The sequence below is a fragment of the Coenobita brevimanus genome, chromosome 29 (genome assembly GCF_032717465.1).
Source record: "Coenobita brevimanus isolate Jiangsu-jjx chromosome 29, ASM3271746v2, whole genome shotgun sequence".
In the NCBI taxonomy this organism is placed as follows: Eukaryota; Metazoa; Arthropoda; class Malacostraca; order Decapoda; family Coenobitidae; genus Coenobita; species Coenobita brevimanus.
In genome coordinates this window covers 174,022-194,735 of record NC_136982.1, presented here as the reverse complement: position 1 = coordinate 194,735, position 20,714 = coordinate 174,022, and the positions used below count along the sequence as shown (strand labels likewise).

Here is a 20,714-nt window from a genome sequence, read left to right as displayed (position 1 = left end):
AAAACTACAAACTTTTAGACCAGCTGCATTACCACTGTCAAGAGAGCAAACAAAATAATCAGAAGGAAAGAACATCCACTAAAAAAAAAAAAAAAAAAAAAAAAATCATCTAATAGTACCTTATGTGTTGTGGAGACAGCTCATTTGGCTTGCATGGGCGTGGGTGTGGCAGTGACAGTACAGTATAATAAATGATGCGGGGCAGATATTGATAACACTAACTGAACCATCCTCACAACTCACAAGAAATTGCCCAGTGGAAAGGAAGTGGAGCATTATATATATATATGGGTCACCCTATATTAGACAGAAATAGATAGACTTTACATCAGATGATGAGCTAACCCTTTCTAGCTTACGACATTTCAATTTGTTCCTACCTTCAAACAAATTTACACATCTTAGGGATAGAAATAAGGATGTAAAGGGATGACTGGAGACTTTCTACCCTCATCACTACAAGCAGTTTCTTCAAAATTAAAACCACTTGAAGGAAACCCCTTCAGTCCCATTTTGTATTTTTCATTTTCTTTCTTTTTCCACCAGATTATTTTATTCAGCTTTCACGTAACTTTCCAAACAAGAGGTGTTGTATACAGATTTCAGTAATTCCTTTGCAAGTAAAGGTCTGCTGTAAGTTGAATAAAATTCTCAGAAAAAAGCAAGAATAAAATGGAAAATTTGTCACTGGATTTGGGAGTTTAATACTGTAATACATTATCATATTTAATGGATGGAAGAGTAGATGACAGGTTACCATAGAGTCCAGTGATCCCTTTTCTTTCCCTTCTTTTAAGTTTACATTCTCAAGACTATTTTAATCAAAAACTTTTCAACTGGAGTGTTAGATACTGTCATCATGAACCTCAGCTCTAGCATCAGGCTTTTCAAAGCTGAATAAAATGCAATTAAGTCCTTGATATACGTCAGGGATGTGTTCTAAAAATTAAAACTTTTTCCATATAACTGACATTGTATACTAGGAGCACTGGTGACTGGTTGTTGTTGCTGTGACCCCAGTTATATCTGGACATGGAGCAAAAGAGTCCACTATCTTCCTTCCTGGGACAGGAAGGGAGCTGAAGGATGCTTGTGTAACCAAGGTAAATGGCAAATTTGCTTTTAACTGACATAACATACTGTGAAAAAAAAAAGAACAAAAGTGACATATAACAAGGAATTTCAATACTGTACTCCGGTAACAGCAAGATTTAATAAAGTCATCATACTGAAGTGGTCAACATTTTCAATCTGATGCATTCTATTTCACCCATGCTGTCTCCAGTTGATTTTATTTAGCTCAAGAGAGATTTTGAACGAAGGGCTTAAATGTAGAATACATTAACCCTTTCACTACTTGAGCCAAAGCTGAATATAATAATTTGGTAGCAGCAACGACAAAGTATAAAAGTACATCGCCAACAGTAAACTGCATAATGGTGAAAATAAAATGAAAAGGGGCAATCATGGAGGTGGGAAACTCGGATTAAGAAGCAGAGGTGAAAGACATATCTATGTTTAATTCTTGATATCTCCAGACAATTTCATGGCAGACCTTTTGTACCAGAGTGGTTTATCAAAAGTCGTGTGACCCCTCAAGTTCAAAAAGTCTCTCCACAAGCAAAACAAACCTGACTGGCGATAGAATGATTAAATAATTATGTCCCCATGTTGAAGGGGTAATGAGGTACAGCAATGGAAAATAAAACAATGGGAAGGAAGACAGGTGCTGAATTAGGAAAACTAAAAAGTACGGTACAGCAGAAAAACAAGGATGACAACAGCTCTGATGCAGTCTTGGCAACAGTGGAGAGGAGGATGCAGACAGGAATGGTGCAAACATATGTATGGGAGATTCAGAGACTCAGCTGACAAAGGCACAGAAGAGAGGGAAGATTTGGAGGAAGGAGGCTCAAAAGACAAAGATAAAGAATAGAAAGGGGAAATTTAGAGGAAGGAGGTCAAAAGACACAGACATAGAACAAAAAGATTTGGAGGAAGGTGCTCAGATGATAAAAACAAAGAACAGAGAAGGAAGATTTGGAGGAAAGGTCCAAATGATGAAAAAGTAAAGCAGAAGGACAAGTGTGACAACTTACCCTGCTAAAACCTTCACCAAAGAGGAAAAGAGTATACAGAAATGGGGGAATGGTGAAAATAAAATATAAGGAGACTTGGAGACTCAGAAGACATAGAAGGAGAAAGGAGGGGACTCAGAAGACAAAGAGGTGAGAGCCGGAGGAGAGGGGTTCAGAAGACAAAGAAGTAGAGGAAAAAGACGAGTGTGACGACCGCCCCAGCTGCAATCTTGGCGAATGTAGAGCGCATGTTGAGGTACTGGGCATCCTTGTGGTACTTCTTGGACATGATGGACAGACCGCTTGCCTTAGTCTCTAAGTCTGAGGAGGTTGACAGAAGGATAAGAATAAATATGATGGCAAATAAATATATGTAAAGTACAGTAAATCCTTCTCCTGGAGCCTGATGGCATAGTGGTTAGAATGCCCCAGTTGGATACCTTCCATAGATCTAATTCACAAGAGGTGACTAGAGGCATTTCAATCATGTAATTCTATCAAAGGAAGTAAGCTGGTTGTCTACCCTTAAATGTGCTGGCCTACACTAGCCTAAGCCTCAATGCCCTACACCTCAAAAGGGTTAGATGGGACTGTCTGTTACAGTTTTACTTCGTTATATGTCAGGGATGTGTTACAAAATAACAGCTTTTTCCACAGGGTAAAACAGGGTAATTTCGCCACAACGCAAATCCTTCCAATTCAAAGGCCCATAGTTTCCGAAGTATTGCATGGATCTGGCTTCTGCTGGGTTCTGGTTTTAAAGCAATGCCAATCTAACAAGGTCATGTGAAGTTTTGATCCATAATGCAAAAAAATGGAACTGGAAAATGAAATTGTTTACTGAAAATTTTCAGCATTTATTGCCTCAATAAAAACTGGGAGAGAGAAAAAAAAAAAATCTATTGCATTTGCCCATTATTTACATGTTTCAGGTTAAAAGTGGTTCAGAACTGTTTGCACTGTTCACACACACACACACACACACACACACACACACACACACACAAAACCAACCAAGAACAAATTAAAAATGAAAGAAAAATGAAATTACGTACGACTTCAAAGAAACTTATGATACAGGATAAGCAACTTTAAATGAATAGGTGTAATTCACCAGCAGCTTATAATCAGACAACCTTGAACATGAACTTACTTTTTAACAAAATGTCAGTAGCACATAAAAGAATACTATAGTCAGTTTCTGAAGAATGGAAAACGGTGGCATCATATAGTCAGTTTCTGAAGAATGGAAAACGGTGCCATCATATTTTATTCTTGCCTCAAGAAATAAAAAATGCCCGTGATACTGTTTTCCCCCTGCCGTGAGATGCATTACATTTCCAGAACCTTCAAACTGCTCAGGATATCATACAAGCCTATCTCCAGAGTCAGATACAGTACATAAAAACAAAAATGAGGGTAATTCAGAATCAGAGATGATTTATGACTCATTTCCAATGACATCAAAGATAACACTTGTGTGCTGGTAACCAGATGTTACTAAAACTGTCCCAACCACGAGAAGCCTGATGGTGATACTTTTAACCTCTAACAGGCGGGTGACGTTATGTAACGTCTGTGCGTGAGGAGGCGGGTGACGTTACATAATGTCCAGCCATTTTCGGTCCTAATTTATTGGCGAAATTGGGTGATGAGGCATCTCTGTCACCTACTGTCCTGCCCTCTCCTCTCCCAAGCCTTGAAACAAGTAAAATAGACTATATATATATATATAAGTTGTTGTGTTATATTTGTTCAAGTAAAATAGTATTACGTATGCAAGTTATATTGTTATAAGTCTATCTCTCTATTGCCAGATGCCTCAACTCCGTTTGGGGTGGCCACAAACAAATCGCCTCCACGTCCCCCTGTCCCCCGCCATTTCACTGCCCTGCTCCCAACTCACACCCCCCTCTCTCATATACCTCTCCACCCCATCCCTCCATCTCATCCTCGGCCTCCCCCTCCCTCTTCCCCCCTCCACCTCACTCACATACACTCTCTTCGTCAGTCTTTCACCCTCCATCCTCTCCACATGGCCAAACCACCTCAGTGTGTTCCTCATAACGCTTCCTATCACATCCACAACCACACCACAACGCTCCTTTATATCCTCATTCGTCAGCCTGTCTCTCCATGTGACTCCACAGGCTCCTCTTAAATAACTCATTTCCACTGCTCTCACTCTTGACTTGTGTCCTTCCAACAACGTCCAAGCTTCACTTCCATACGTTAGAGTTGGTATCACAATACTGTCATGAAGTAACTTTTTCACTTCCATGCTCACTTCCCTATTTCTTATCACTGCTTTCAAGGAACCAGCAACCTTTCTTCCCTGCTGTACCCTTTCAAGCACTTCACCCTCCAAACCTCCATCCTTACTCATCACACTACCCAAGTACTTAAACGTACTCACATTTTCCAATTCCTCACCATCCAACCTCGCTGTACATTCACTGACTTCACCTCTCTCAAAGGCCATCACTTTACTCTTCCCTACATTCACCTTTAGATTCCATTTCTTACACACTCTCCCAAACTCATCCACCAAGCCTTGCAGCTCCCCTTCGTCTTCACTCAACAACACAGTATCATCTGCAAACAACAGTACAGGGAGTTCCCAAACACCATCCTCTCTCACCAGGGCCACTCCAACATCCACTACCCTACCTTGTACCTCTTTTATTACCACATCCATGTACAGATTGAACAATCATGGAGACATGACACATCCCTGTTTCAACCTAACCTTCAAAGAGAAAAATTCCCTTAGTTCACCATCCACACGCACTGCAGCCTTAGCACCATCATACATACTCTTCACGGCATTCAACAACTTCCCATCTACTCCATATACTCTTAATACTTTCCACAATCCTTGTCTATCCACCCTGTCATATGCTTTCTCCAAATCCATGAAAGCCGCATACAACTTCTTTCCCTTCTCTAGAAACTTTTCCACTAAAGATCTAAGAATGAATATCTGATCTACACAACCTCTTCCCTTCCTAAAGCCTCCCTGTTCTTCTCCAACTAATTTCTCTGTTCTTTCTCTAACTCTGTCAATAAGTATCCTACCATACACTTTTCCTATTATACTCAGAAGACAGATGCCCCTATGATTACCACACACTTCTTTTTCCCCTTTTCCTTTGTAAAAGGGAATAATTATACCTGACTTCCAATCCTCCGGGACTCCACCTTCCTCCCAGGCCAATCTGCACATCTTCCACATCCATTCTACCACTATCTCTCCCCCATGCTTCAGCATTTCACCACACACTCCATCAATTCCTGGAGTTTTCCCCAATTTAACTTTCTTCGTTGCTTCCACAACCTCTATCCTACTGATTTCTTCCTGTCTTCTCACCTGCCTCCTTCTCCCAGCCATTCCCCAGCCACTTATACTTGCATTACTTCCATCCTGTATGTTCAACAATTCCTTAAAGTGTTCTCTCCATCCGCTCACTTTTTCTCCCTTCTCCACTAGTAATCTACCATTTTCATCTTTCACTCCCCTGCTAACCTCACTTCCACTCTGTCTTACTCTCTTCACCTCTTTCCAGAACATCTTCTTACAGTCCCTCCACTTTACACTCAAATGTTCAAGTGTTCAAGTTCGTTCGTTTTCGTTCGTTTTTAAAGGCTCCAACATGCTTGCATGTGTCGGCCTTGGTCACCTAATGGCGGCTCTCCATGCTGCACGATCCATTGCAGCCTCCCTGTTCAGTCCCTTAACCCTAAGGTCACACTTAATGACCTCGTCCCATGTCTTTCTCGGTCTACCCCTCATAACCCCACCCCCAATATTAACACTTCTCACCTTCCTCACCCAACTATCATCCCCCATCCTCTCCACATGTCCAAACCACCTCAATCTACCTCTCCTCATCACAACACCAATACACTCCAGTCCCATCCTACCTCTCAACTCTTCCATTATAAACCCAGCCCCTCCAGGCCTTGGACGCAGGGACGCACTGCACATCCACCTAATCATTGTCATTTCTGTACGTCTGAGCCGGCGAATGTCTTCCTCCTTCACTGCCCAGGTCTCACTGCCATACAGCATTACAGTAATCCCGCATGTTTCGCGGTAGTTACGTTCTTGTAACCCCCGCGAAAATTTAAATCCGCGAATACTCTATTAACAATTGAATCTTGCACTTGTGTCCACCATGCTGCCCATCACACAGTCCATGTCCATACTGATTGCGAGACAATTCGCCGTCAGACAATTCCCCATCAAAACATGGACGATTCCCCTTCAGAACAATTCGCACCCTGGACGATTCCCCGCCATTTTATAAATATACTAATCAATACTTTTATAAATATACTTATTATTAATTAATCAATACTTTAATAACTATATTTCAGGGGGATCCGGGATCCAGCAAAGTCTATGTTCAGTAGCGTAGGTTCTGGATATTATTTATTAGTTGCACCTTTAGTCAATAATTAACTTGTTTCTTCCTCGCTGTAGTCGCCTTTGAATTATATTCTAGCATCACCCATAGCTATCTTCATTAATGAAGGCGAATTATCTTGTGTTTGTTGTGACTGCGAATTGTCCCGAAACCTCCATACTCATCCCGAAATACCTTCTTACAAGACTGAAAGCACATACTCCATTATGAAGGAAAAACGTAAACACCGTACTGTAATACACAATTATCTACACATTTATTCACAAAACAGTACAAAATGAAAAGATGCATTAACTGGTGATAGCAAACACTCGCACGGTCGCTTCTTAGCTTGTCCAGTAACACAATTTTCTCTGCTGTCATAACTTTTCTTGATCGTTTTGTCACTTTGGAGTGTTTACTAATTGTATTATTAGCCTTTGGTGAGGCTGGCTTACGTCCTGGGGCCATGTGGAAAGCAAGTGGGAGGCAAGAGGCTTGTATCATAGTGCAGTTACAAGAACACCAAACACGTGAGGCAGTCAGGCATTGACTGAAGAATGTGGGGCAGAAAGCAGTGTTGCCATATCCAAACAACGAAATTATGCTAGGGCAGTGAAAAAATTATGCTAGATTGAGCAAATTTGTTCCAAGTAAAAAATGAATTATGTTAACTTGAAGCTAAATAATAAAATTCTATACATATTCATGCTACATATTAATTATGTACTGTTTACTATGAAAATATTAAAATGAACCTACATACAGTAAGAGGGTAAATATCGGTTTTCTGCCCATACCCGGTACTGCTTTTTCCCACGAAACTTACGTTTTTCTGATGGATTTTGATGCGATTCATTCGATTTTGAGCATCATTTCCGTCGGAAATAACCAGATTTTGAGATATGACCCCCCCCATCCCCCTGCAACAATGGGGGAGCTTTGGGGAATCGGGGGTTATAGGGAGGGGGGGAAACACAGAAAATGGTCATTTCTGACTGAAATGAAGCTGAAAATCGAATGAATCATACCAAAATCCATCGGAAAAACCTAGGTTTCATGGGTAAAATACAAAGCTCAAACTTATCCTAACCAAACCTAACCAAACCAAACCAAACCTAACCTAAAACCTAACCTAACCTAATCCAACCTAACCTAACCTAATCCAACCCAACCAAGCCCAAACTGAGTGTAACCAACTATTCAAACCTTACATCTTCTTACCTTATTCGTCTCTCTCTCTCTCTCTCTCTCTCTCTCTCTGATTTGTAGCTTTTATAAAATTATTCCAAAAATATTCCATTCCATTCTAAATTATACTAGAATGATGCTAAAACTTCTAATATGCTAAAAAATATTCCAGACTCGAAAATTTTATCAAAATTATGCTAAAAGAATAAAATTATGCTAGATATGGTAACACTGGCAGAAGGGCCGCGGGAAAGGGACAGAGGGTGGCGTGAGTTTACCGCGCTACAATTGGAAGCCGCGGGAATTTCAAATTTTGTTTTTTCTGTATATTCAAGGATATTTTAGTTGAACTTATTAATGCTAAGAAAATCCGCGAGAGGGCAAAACCGTAGACAAAAAATCCGCAAAAAATGCGGGATTACTGTACACTCCTAACACACGCTGCATACAAAGACCCCTTAGCACGTAGGGAGAGCCCCCTCAATGTCAGGAGAGGCAAGAGCTCCCTGAACTTCTTCCAACCACTTCTCACCCTAGCCACAGAGCTAGCTCCAGCCCCACCTCCAGCACACAACATGTCTCCTAAATAACAAAACTCTTCCACACACTCAAGAGATTCACCAGCAAGTTCAATTCTTTCACGTCTGACGATCTCCACCTGCTCACCCCGGCACGCCGTACACATAAAATCAGCATTATCTCGCAGTCTAATGCTGATTCAAGTAACATAGAAAACACATAAGTAATATTTTGAAGACAATGACTAGTGTAAAGAAAGCATAACTGATAAATATAGTGTTCAGTGGTGAAGAAAAAGCAAATGAGTGAATAGTGTGCTAGCCTCGCCCTAGGCATGCCTGGTGATAAGCTGCCTGCCCGCTCTCCTCCCTCACTCCTCCCCTCCTTCTCCCACAGCCAGCAGAGATGTATTACTGCGCATGTAACACCTCTTGCCTTCGTTTTTCATCCATTTTCATCGATTTATGCATGATTACGCTTTTTCCTTGATACTTTATTTTTCCAAAAATATGCCGCCCCACACGGTGGTATAATTGATAAGTTGCCCACCCATACGAGGTTAACCATTAGGTACTGTACCTATAACTCAGTTAGCTATGGCTAACATCAGATTAATTTATTCAGCTAAAAGTGAGGATCTGAATCAAGAGGCTTCCAGGGACTGAGCAGTGTGGAGAGCTGCCATTAGGTGATTAAGGCCGACGCATGCAAGCATGTTGGAGCCTTTATAAACGATAAAAGATGAGTATCATACTAGCCTGAGGGTGTTACTGTTCATTATATGCTGTCTTATTTTGTTCCTTTTTGCTTTTAAGTCCAAAGTACAAATGGAAAATATATCTATTTCTAATCATCATCATCACCATCATCATCCAGACCTCCTTTCCCACCCTAGGGAAGGGTGTCGAGTAGCTACGTCCGGACAGCTCAAGTTTGCCCAATCCAAAGGGCCATGCTTCCATTCACTCATCATGCAAGCCCCCGGGATCCTGCTAACTATAAAGTTGACTAGCCAGTTTCCCCCAATTTACAATACCAGTCGAATTTTGATACAGTATTCTGAAAATCAGTACATCAGTGATATATACTGAGGACTTACTGGATGGTAAAAAGAAGGAAAATAATAGATAAAAGATCTTAAAAAAAGCTGTAAGTACTGTGATGAAAGGATGATAGTGGCAAGGGCAAAATACAGAGTAAAATTCTAACCCAAAAGTAACAGCTAAAATGCTTTAAAATTTTATGTAACTAATGAGAGAGAGAGAGAGAGAAACATGGGGCATATCCTAACCTGATAGAGCTGCGCCACGTTGCAGGACATCATCAATGTTGTCCATCATGATCCTGGTAACGTCATTGAGGTCCTCTCGTAGTTGGTGCATGTGTCGTAATCCTCGTTGGTCACTGTACTGACGCCGTAGCTTCTGTATGTAAGTGTCTGAAACAAAGAGTAATAGTTAAAAAACATAACCACCTTTGAACTATAAAGGCCTAAGGCTAAGCAACCACAGCCTGAAAATTTAAGGGCAGGAGACTAGACTACACCCCTGTGGTGTAAAGAAAAAATCTGATTTAAAAAAAACAGCCTGCAACTGGAAAGAGGTTATGATGACAGACAAAAGTCAGTGATACAGCATTCTTTCAAGAAATGGGCAGACAAAATACAAGATTTCATTCACTGAGGTCCAGCTGTCCTCCTCTAAGTCACACACCTTCACATGTCACCACTCAGCACCTTGTTTAGATATAGGGCGAGGTGGTGGTTGAGCAATTGGAGTAGCTGGCTGCTGTCTGAAAAGACAGGAGTTTGATGATACGCTGGGAAAGGAAAGTTTGATTTTATTCAAATTTCATCAGAACAAACAGACTTTGCTGTTCCACAAGACCCATCAACATATAATAAAAGAACACCATGCAAATGCCACTACACCAGACTCGAATGGGCCTTAACATGTGTTCATTACAGCTGAAGAGTTTTACTGCTAACACAGAGGTACCAGGTATGTGAAGGTGTGTGGCACATAGGAGGATTGCTGGGCCTCAGGAAAGGGATTACTGTATTAAGTCTATGCCTTTGGTCAGACTGATAAAATAAGGTATGAGGTCTGTCCAAAAAGAAACCAGACTTTTTAACTAGCACACCAACTAGCCAGCGTATCATAACTGTGACTGAAGCACTGAGTAGCAGTGACTTTGAGCTTTAGTCTAACACTAGCCACATCATGCCACGTCACTTAGTCACCAAGGTACACACACTTCAGTGAATGTGTTTAGTGCTTGGCTAATTTTCTTCTCTCTCTTCTATCATCTGAAATCAGCAACCTATCAAGGTGGATTTCAACTCTGGGAACAAAAATAGTCTACAGGAGCCAAATTAGGTGAGCAGGGCAGCTGGGGGAGGATAGCAGTCCCACAATGTCATGGATAAGGAGCGATGCGAGAGCAGGTGTCTCGTCATGATGAAGCATCCAAGTTTTGTTTGTCCATGCCTCAGGCCTCTCCCTTTGCACTGCCTCCCTCAAACGCTTAAGGATGTCCAAGTAAAACTCTTTACTGACTGTCTAACCACATGGAACAAACTCACAATGAACAACTCTGTTCCAATAAAAAAAGACAGTCAACATCACCTTCACATGTGAGCAACTGATGTGCTTTTTTTGGTCGCAGTGACGACTGCCTTATTGTTTTGACATCAAAGCCGTAAACCCACGTTTCATCGCTTGTTATGACATTTTTCAGAAAGTTTTCATCAGCATTTGAACAATCAAACAGCTCCTGGCTGACTGTGACATGGTTCTCCTTTTTTGCTCATCTGTCAGCAGACATGGCATAAATATTTGTGGCAACACAATGCATCTTCAGTAATTCAGTAAAAATTATGTGGTACGAACTTTTACAGATGTCTACTTGTTCGGAAACTTCATGGATAGTCTGGCAACGATTTCTACGGATCACAGCACACTTTCTCAACGTGACCTTTGCCTGTTCATGTGGAAGGCTGTCCAAAGTTAAGACTGTCTTTGGTAAATGTTCTCCACAAATCTGAACCACTGGAACCACTCATGAAATTGTGTATGACTCAACCAGTCCTCCCCAATAGCTGTTGCAACATACGAAAAGTCTCCGTAAAAGTTTTTTGTTCCATTTTGTTTTTGAAGGCTCCAACATGCTGGCATGCGTCGGCCTTGGTCACTTAATGGCAGCTCTCCATGGTACTCAATCTCTGGCAGCCTCCCTGTTCAGTCCCATAACCCTGAGGTCACACTAATGACCTCGTCTCAGGTCTTTTTTGGTCTACCCCTCGCAACCCCACCCCTAATATTAATGCTTCTCACTTTCTGCACCCAATTATCATCCCCCACCCTCTCCACATGCCCAAACCACCTTAATCTACCTCTCCTCATCACAACACCAATACACTCCAGTCCTATCCCACCTCTTAACTCTTCCATCGTAAACCTAGCCCCTCCCCAGCCTTGCACTCAGGAGCGCATTGCATATCCACCTAATCATTGTCATTTCTGTACGGCTGACCCTGCGAATATCCTCTTCCTTTACTGCCCAGGTCTCATTACCATACAGCATTACACTCCTAACACATGCTGCATACAAAGATTTAAAACAGAATTTCACGCAAACACACTGTTCTTCACGAGCCTATATTGTTCAACTTGCATCAGATCCCTAAGTGCACTAAATACGTTCACACAAGCATGTGTACCTCGATGACTATGTAACATGGCGTGATGTGGCTGGTGTCAGACTAAAGCTCAAAGTTGCCGCTACAGTGCTCCCATCACGCTCAAGGTACGGTGGCTAGTTGGTACACTGTTTAAAAGCTCAGTTTCTTTCTTGGACAGACCTCATATTAGACCACAACCTTACCAAATTCAATGCAGGAGTATGGGCGTGTGGCTTGAGGAACTCTTCGTCCATGCTGGGATGAAAACTCCGATGCCATTTCTTCAAGAAAAGTGAAGGCAGATTTTTTGCTGTAGCCTCGCTCACACAGTACCAGGTGACACACATCATTTTCAATAAGATAACTGAAAAGAGAGCGCTCTTTGATGAAGAACTTGGGCCAATGAATGAAAGTGAATGTTCAAGATTACAGGCAAGAGATATGGCTTTATTTATTTATTTACTTTTTCAAAATAACTTTACCCATACAATGCGGCTAGTAATGAGAGAGAGGTGGTCACTGAGTGGTTACTGAACTCTGGTATACAATGTTATAGGTTCAACTCGGGCAGTTACAGAAAACAGCAAGTGGATCTGAGTATTGGGAAGTGAACATGGAAGTAAGAAAAAACAGTCACAGAATGACAGTGCACACTCTGATCCCCACTCTGATGTATGGAAGTGAATAATGGACCATTTTGGTAAGACGCAATTGAAAAATGAAAGCAGTGGTAATCGGTTATTTGAAAGGAACATGTGGAGTTACATGGAATGCCAGACAGACAAATGAGGATGTGAAGATGCATTGTGATGTTGATGTGAACAAAAGTGTTGAGAAATACAGTACATGGCTTGGTCAGGTGGTTCTCGTCTTATGACAAGGATGTTTCTAAAAAAATGCACTAACTTTTAAAATACAGTACCCGGTACTGCCTGTACTGCAAATTAGGGGAAATAGGCAAATTTGCTTAACAAACAGAAATGGAAATTAAACATGAAATTTTTCTGTACCAGTAAATCAAGTTCTCATTATATGCTGCCTTTTTATGCTCTACTTTGCTGTTAATTCCTCAGTAAATTCCTGAAATACTGCTACTTACCTATCAAACTGATTTGCCAGTTCAATAGCCTGATAGCACCAAATGTATGGAAAAAAGTTGTGATGTTTGGAACACATTCCAGACATATAACTAGGACCACTTTACACTTTAATGGCTAGAGAGTGAGACTGACATGAAGAAAGTGTAAGTGAGGTGGAGGGAGAAAGAGGGGTTAGGGGCAACTTAGAATGAGGTGGTAAGCGATATGAATTAATGGTGTGAGATGGAGGAAAGGCAGCCTCATGACATAGGACAGGGTTACATGGAGGCATTTTGTTCCCAGCCACCTCCTCTGGGATTAAGGTGGCTGCCTACAGATACATATACTACAGACTTACTGGAAGACATAAGGCCCAGTTTCTATGCTGCAGCGGGTGGGACTGTTGGGTGTGAGTTTCTTGAAGAGCATCTTGGCCTGGTTCTGGTACTCCAACAAACTCCTTCCACTCTGCAACCAATGAAATCATATAAATGTACAGCATGGGTTCTCAACCAACCTCTCTCACATTATTCACCACTTGATGCTTGTGCTCAGCTGAAGTGGCTGGTTTCTGACATTCAACAAAGTTCACATCAAGATGAACCTGGATGCACAACAACAATAACTTGTAATAATAATAAAAACAACCACAACAACAACTGCCATGTGTTAGAAAGTATTGTGAATATGAATGAACTTCAGTTTCATATTTTTAATTCATGAAATGGCTTCATTTGCATTTGTTAACATATGGAATCCCTGAATAGGAGATAAGGTAGATCATACTGTATTCAGGAAAACCTTGAGAGGGCTATTATCACTCTGGAAAAGGGATCAGGGCACAAAATCATTAAATTTCCACAAAATATTTATACAGCCATTAAAATATAGCATCACAATCTGGTCTAATACAATAATATATACAGTGCAAATCTAGGAAAGCTCGTGTTCTTATTACAGTAAAAGTCCAATTACAGTATTTGGTATCTTAGCTGATGATCTGGTAGATCCGATTTTTCGGATTCTCATTCTTTCCTCTTCCTTCTGTCTATGGGTGACTCTACATTGAGTGACAAGCCAAATGGTTTCCTGTACACCAGGAAACCATTTACTATGCTGGGTGGTAACTATAAAACCAAATTATGGTGCCTGGTGATTTAGTGGGCAATTAAGGCACCCCAATCAGATAGAAGCGGTGCAGGTTTATATCCAAGGGATGGTTGGGGTTTATTGCTCACATAATGCCACTCAAGGATGAGTGAGGCTGGTCACTCTTACCTTAAATGTCAGGACCAACTTGCCTAGCTCTAGGCTCCTTTGCTCCTCCTGGGGCAATGCTGGATTAGATAATGAATGAATGAATATATATATATATACAGTAATCACTCTAATATCCGGACGCCCAATAACCGAACATCCCCACTACCCGGACCTTATCGTCCTGGGATCAAACATTCCCAAAATGGTCCGAAAATCCAAAAAAATTGGAAAAAAAATCGATTTTTTGCCGTCCGTAATTTGAACTTGCCGCGCGCGCCGCGTGAGAGCATTGTTTTGGTTCGTCATTCCTCCGACGTCCGATAGAGCGCCGCTGCATCCTCCCCACTTCCCGCCTGTTTCTCACCGCGACAAGACCTACGCTGTTCGCCATGGCTGCCCACGTGCTTGCTTTTGTGGTGGTGCCGTACCTGCTGCAAGGCCTCCTGCTGCTCTCTGCCCTACTCTTAGTGTGTGTGATGATGGCCCCGCCTCCTGAGAAAAGGAAGAGAGTGGTGTTGACTCTGGAGAAGAAACGGGAGATATTGGAGAAGGTTGATGCGGGTTGGTCTTCCTCATGCATTCTCCGCGAGTTCAACCTGGCCCGGTCAACTTTGTTCGATATCAAGCGTTCCCGAGACAAGCTCATGCAGTACACGGCTGACTTCTCGTTGAGAAGCAAACGCAACGTGGAGAGGAAGGTTATGTTTACCCCCAAGTATGCAGAGATCGACCGCTCCACGTTGATTTGGTATCGACAGCAACGTGCAGCTGGTGTGATGGTACGTGGAACGGAGCTGAAGGCTGCTGCTGAGAAGTTTGCAAGGCTTCACGACGCCCTTGACTTCAAGGCATCCGAGGGTTGGCTCTTCGCGTTCAAGTTACGACATGGCCTTACTAACCGTAAAGCACATGGCGAAGCATTAGACGCTAACGAGGATGGAGTGGACGAGTTTCGGCACAAGGTGAAAGGCTTGATCGACAGGGAGGGCCTCACTCTCGGTCAAGTCTATAACGCTGACGAAACTGGCCTATTCTATCGCTCGGTGCCAACGAACACTCTGGCCGATGAGACGGAGAAGCGTGTACCTGGCCGCAAGCTTTCTAAGGAACGGATATCTGCTTTGTGTTGTGCCAATGCTAACGGCATGCACCGGCTTAAGCCCGTTATTGTTGGCCATGCAAAGCAGCCTCGGTGCCTTCGTGGGGTGATGGATGTCCTTCCTGTCGTATGGTACCATTCTTTGAAAGCATGGTTCACAGCTGTGATTTTCAAAGACTGGTTTCACCATCACTTCGTCAAGGAGGTCATACATTACCAGACGAAGACACTGGGAATTCCTCGCGACCAGGTAAAGGCTCTCCTTCTCCTCGACAATGCACCTGCCCACCCGTGCGACAAGGACTTGGTTGCTGAAAATGGCCGTATTAGGTGCATGTTTCTGCCACCTAATACGACTGCTCTCATTCAACCAATGGACCAAGGAGTGATCGTGGCAACAAAGCGCCTGTACCGTCAGAAGTTCCTGGACGAGGTGATGGTTGTTCTCGAGGACGAGGACGAGCGCAGGGAAGGACGTGATACTCGAGGCAAGCGGACTTTGGAAAACCTTCGCCGCTACAACATCAAGTCTGCGCTGTACAACTGGGCTAGTGCATGGAAGGAAGTCCCTGTGAAAACTCTTGAAAATGGTTGGTCTCGTCTGCTTCTCGGAACAGATGTGGAGTACGATTTCCTAGGGTTTGACGTGGATGACTTCCATGCACGGCTACGTACGCACGGCGACGATGTTGATGTGGACGATGTTCGTGAGTGGTTGGACGACGACGAGGGCGATCCTGGGTATCAGACGTTCTCTGATATCGAGATCGCGTCTTCGGTTGCTTGTGTCAGTCCCGAACTTGAAGATTCCGACGACGAAGGCAATGATGTTGCAGACTCCGCTCAGCAGGACACTACTCCAGCCATCCCCAAGCTGAGCGCACTCCGGGAACATCTAGAGTTTGTCCTAGACTACCTGGAACACCCAGACTGCGACAGGGAGATGGGGCCCTTGGGATTCGTGGAGGAAGTGCGTGCTTTCCGGCAGCGCATCATCAATCGCCAGAATCGTCGGTCCTTGCGTCAGTCAACGATTGACAGTTTTTTCAGGCCCGTGACCCCCGCTGTGCCAAGCCCTGGTTCCACTCCGTTGCCTCCCCAAGACAGGCCCTCATGCTCCGAGCCACAGCCCAGCACATCAGCTACAGTGGAGTCACCGCTCGACGTGAGTTTGCGGCTGTCTTCAGAGTCTTCTGTAGTCGGTACGCCATCACCACGACCCACCGATGCACCCCTTGGACGCCTGCCAGTGATACTCTCGGGCTCTGACAGTGAATAAACAGCAAGAACTTCTCCACTAGACCACACGGGAATTTTGAGTGTTGTGCAGTGAAAAAAACGGTGTGTTGTGTTAAGGTTTTCAAGTTGGGAGAAAAGACTAAGTAGAAAAGAAATTTAACGTAACTAACCTTCTTTGTTTTGGCTTTGGAAAATTAAAAAAACTGGGGAAAAGTTAATGTGCAACACTTAAATTAAACTGGAACATTATTTGGACTAAAGTGAACACTGTGAAAAGAACGGACTTCTGTGTGTTAGTGACTAAGTTCAGTGCAAGACTTCAGGAAGAGTGTAGTTCAAGTGCTTCAGGAAATCGTTCTTACTGTCAGAGTCCGAGAGGAGGCGGTTATTCATCGAGGTGGCCAGGGACTTGCTGTAAGTAGCCAGAATGTTTCATGTTGTACTATTTTCCATACTATATTTACCAGAATGTTTCATGTTGTATTTTTTTCCATACTATACTTACCAGAAAGTGTCATACTGTACTTCTTTCCATACTATACTTACCTCATGCATGTGCAGTAGGAATGTGTTTTTCAGAGTTCGGTTCGGTTCGGTTAGGTTAGGTTCGGTTAGAGTCCATAAGTACCAGAATGTTTATTAATGTATGAACATACTTCTAAACCCACATTTTATGTTTCTTTTGCATTTATTTCAGTCATTTATGTGCCTTATTGGTGTGATTTGGGTGTTAAATAGGTGCTATGCATGTCCGGAGGGAGTTGTATAGGTGTTTCTCTGAGTTAGGGTCCATAAGTACAAGTCCATAAGCTGGGACCCAATATCCAGACGAAACCAATATCCGAACCTACCGATGGCTCTATTGATCCGGATATTGGAGGGGTTACTGTATATATATATATATCATCATCATCATCATCAGCCGTTTGAGTATCCACTGCAGGATCGGCCTATCCCGACCAAAGTCAGGACGATTCAGCCAATGTATCTCTACCAAGTGGCTTATGCTGTCTAGTAGAGATTGTATGTAGGGTGAGAAGTGCTTGGAAGTGTAATTTAGCGTTGGAGTGGCTTTGGATGTGTGTGTAGTCTGTGAACCAAGTATAATCGGCCTGCGCAAGCGGACTGGGTGCAAGCATACTCCATAGTATGCGACACTGGTTCAACCATAGCACCCCTGGTGTCCGCCAATGCAGTATGTGGCCGGGTGAACACTCCCAAAGTTTATTACCCTCGTAGGCCGCGAATCCTGGCTCACCCGTGTACGAAAACGCACACTCTACCACTGTATCACAGAGGCTATATATACAGTAGAACCTCTTTGGTCTGGACCCCTTTAATCCGGATTTCTGTTAATCCGGACAAAATTTAAAAATAATAAGCTCCAAAAATATGTTGAAAGTAAGTCTAAAGTCATTTTCAGTATCGGCGCGGAAAGCGATCGTCATTCGTTTAGTCTCAGATCACGCTAGGTCGCTACATGGACACCTGTTTAAACACACGCTAGCATTCGTTCAACCAACTAGTTCACCAACCATTTATATTTTTACACTGTATTTCAACAGTTAATCCTCCTTACCATGCCCCTTAATGCAAGTGTAGCTTCTGTAATGAATAAAGGTGTTAAAAGGAGGAGTTTGCTTACTGGGTCAGAATATTCTGCAGTGTTTAGTGATTACTGTAGGTTATTTTTTGTACTTAAATGTGCTCTACTTGTACATCAAACATTAGCTTCTTGCCCATATGGGTGTTATCAATATGCCAAAGATGACAATGTATTTTTTGCCTACATAAATTTTATTTTTATTCCAAATATTACAGTTAATTAATTATTTTATTTTTTTGCCTACACGCACCTTAGTTACTTACTACAATGTAAAATGTAGGCTAGTTTCTTGTCATGGCCTTACCTGTAAATTATGCAATACAAAACTATCTTACATGATTAGTTTTGTTATTTTAGTACCGGTATCCTTTCATCTTTTGCAGTTACGTAGCGTTGACATATGCCACACGTTAATAATTAACGAACATACCATATGTAGATAGAGTTTGGTATGAACTGGAGATTACCCTGATGGTCCGGACAATCTGCTAATTCGGACAACCCTTCCCCCCATATAGTCTGAATGAGAGAGGTTCTACTGTATATATATAATATACGGTATATACTGGTATATAGATAGATATAGATATATAGACAGATATATATATACTGTATATATATATATATATAGTATAGATAGATAGATAGATATAGATATATACTTATATATATACTGTACATATACCATTTATATACAGGCTATATATATATAGCATATGTACACTTTAAGCAACAGGCAAACCATACCAATGCAATTCATACTCCTCCAGTTTGTTTTCTGTATTTTTCTGACTATTTTCATGGTGATAAATGACTTCTCCTGCTGGAAAATTTCCCCGGTATTATCATCATGTTCATTAAGTTGTACATACAACTGTCTGTTTCTGGGCAGGAGTGTCCACAGGATTTTTTGTAAGGGGGTGCAAAATAAAAGAAATTATACATATATGTGCAGCTCTAATATCGTACATCAAAATACACACACCCCAAATAGGCATAGGCATCTACTTATATGAGTTATGACTTACACCAAATGCATAAAGTGACACAATGTATGAATCAACTCAGATCACTCAACCACCCTTGAACAAGAACTTAACACACTTTGGAATTCCGAAGGGGGACAACTGCCCCCCCTTGCCTCCCCCTTCTGGACGCCCCTGTTTCTGGCATACTGGAAGAATTTTACTCAAACACACTCAAAGGTGCATTTAGTTTCCCATTTCCCAACAGGAGGCTGGGTTAGGTTTGGTTCAATTATTAGGTACAGTTAAACTAAGTTAGATTATATATAAACACCAGGTTAGGACAGTCCCTTCTACCATTACGTTGATAAATCGAGAGTTGTCATGGCAGAACATAGCTTAAAACAATGGGGAAAACAATTTAACGAGAAACGTTTATTTACCACCCCAGAAATAATCAGAAAAATATAAATCTATATTGTCGAAAATTAACTGATTTAGTAAGGTGATTCAACTGTTTAAAACAGCAAAGCACATGTTCACTATATTCATTTATTTATGCAGATTCACAATGTCAAATAAACTAAACGAAGCCTATTATGAAAGTTTCTTGTCAAAAATTTTACATCTGCGAGTTTCCACACTGTAGGTACAAAAAATATGAATACAAAAATAAACGGTCATTTTCCATATACTGACCCCTACCATCCAAAGTATGAAATGGTTTTGCTACTGAACTCGGAATCAGCTAGGAATGTGTCATCATATTGGAGAAATTTCCTAGCATAAAAATTGTATCAACAGAGATTACTGTTGCTGAAGAAAATAATGAACTCACTTGTTCATCATCCTGAAGAGATGCAGCAAGCGGGAGCCCATCAGAGGCTCTCGCTATCATCACCATCAAAACCATGATAATTTATAGGGAAATAACAACTTTAAAGTGAATTCGGTCCACCTCCACCTCTACTCTCAAACTCAGCTGTTCCAACTATAATTTCCCTTCCGGTTGTGGAGATTGAAGCTATATCTTGCAGCAATTATATTTGTAATGCATCGCTTTGTCTCTTTGGTAAAGTAAAATTGCATAAAGAGACTTCAAAATATATACGACAAAATGTATTTTGAAATATGATTAATTTTATAAAAAATATTAATATGTTCTTCACCACTATGAAAACTGGATATAATACCGGTTTGGTGATGTGTTGTAAACTTGTCCGATAAGAAGCATATTGAGCCTTTTATATTTTGCACATTACGGTTGCAGCAGAATTCTACTCGATCTTATAATAAGAGAAACTAGTTTATGTCACATTCTTTATGATTCGTAAGGAATGGTATGTGCTGTGTTTAACATGCCATTCACTTCTTGTATCTAGAAAACGGACACTGTTGTTAATGTCTTTCGCTTTAGCGCGCGTTTTAAATTTACCGAGAATGTGGTTTGGATAAAAGAAGAAAGGGCGTGAGTGGAAGAGATGGAGTTTACTGTCACTTCGGCCATAAGTCCATCGCCCACATTCAGAGTAAATTCACGTACTGAGTCGACTCGGTTTCACTCTACCAGAACAGTTTGTTCAGTAT

The 20,714-nt window shown here is 41.7% G+C and overlaps 1 protein-coding gene across 1 annotated transcript; it reads right to left on the bottom strand.

The window, feature by feature from the left end:
- Positions 1-1,223: 1,223 nt before the first annotated feature.
- Sec22 (vesicle-trafficking protein SEC22) lies at positions 1,224-20,103 on the bottom strand. Its single transcript, XM_080268788.1, has 5 exons — positions 19,966-20,103; positions 13,317-13,426; positions 12,083-12,243; positions 9,489-9,635; positions 1,224-2,399 (listed from the first exon to the last, which is right to left on the bottom strand). Exons 1-5 carry the CDS (start codon positions 20,038-20,040, stop codon positions 2,251-2,253), a joined length of 642 nt encoding a protein of 213 aa, XP_080124914.1. The 5' UTR covers positions 20,041-20,103; the 3' UTR covers positions 1,224-2,250.
- Between the last annotated feature and the right edge of the window lie 611 nt (positions 20,104-20,714).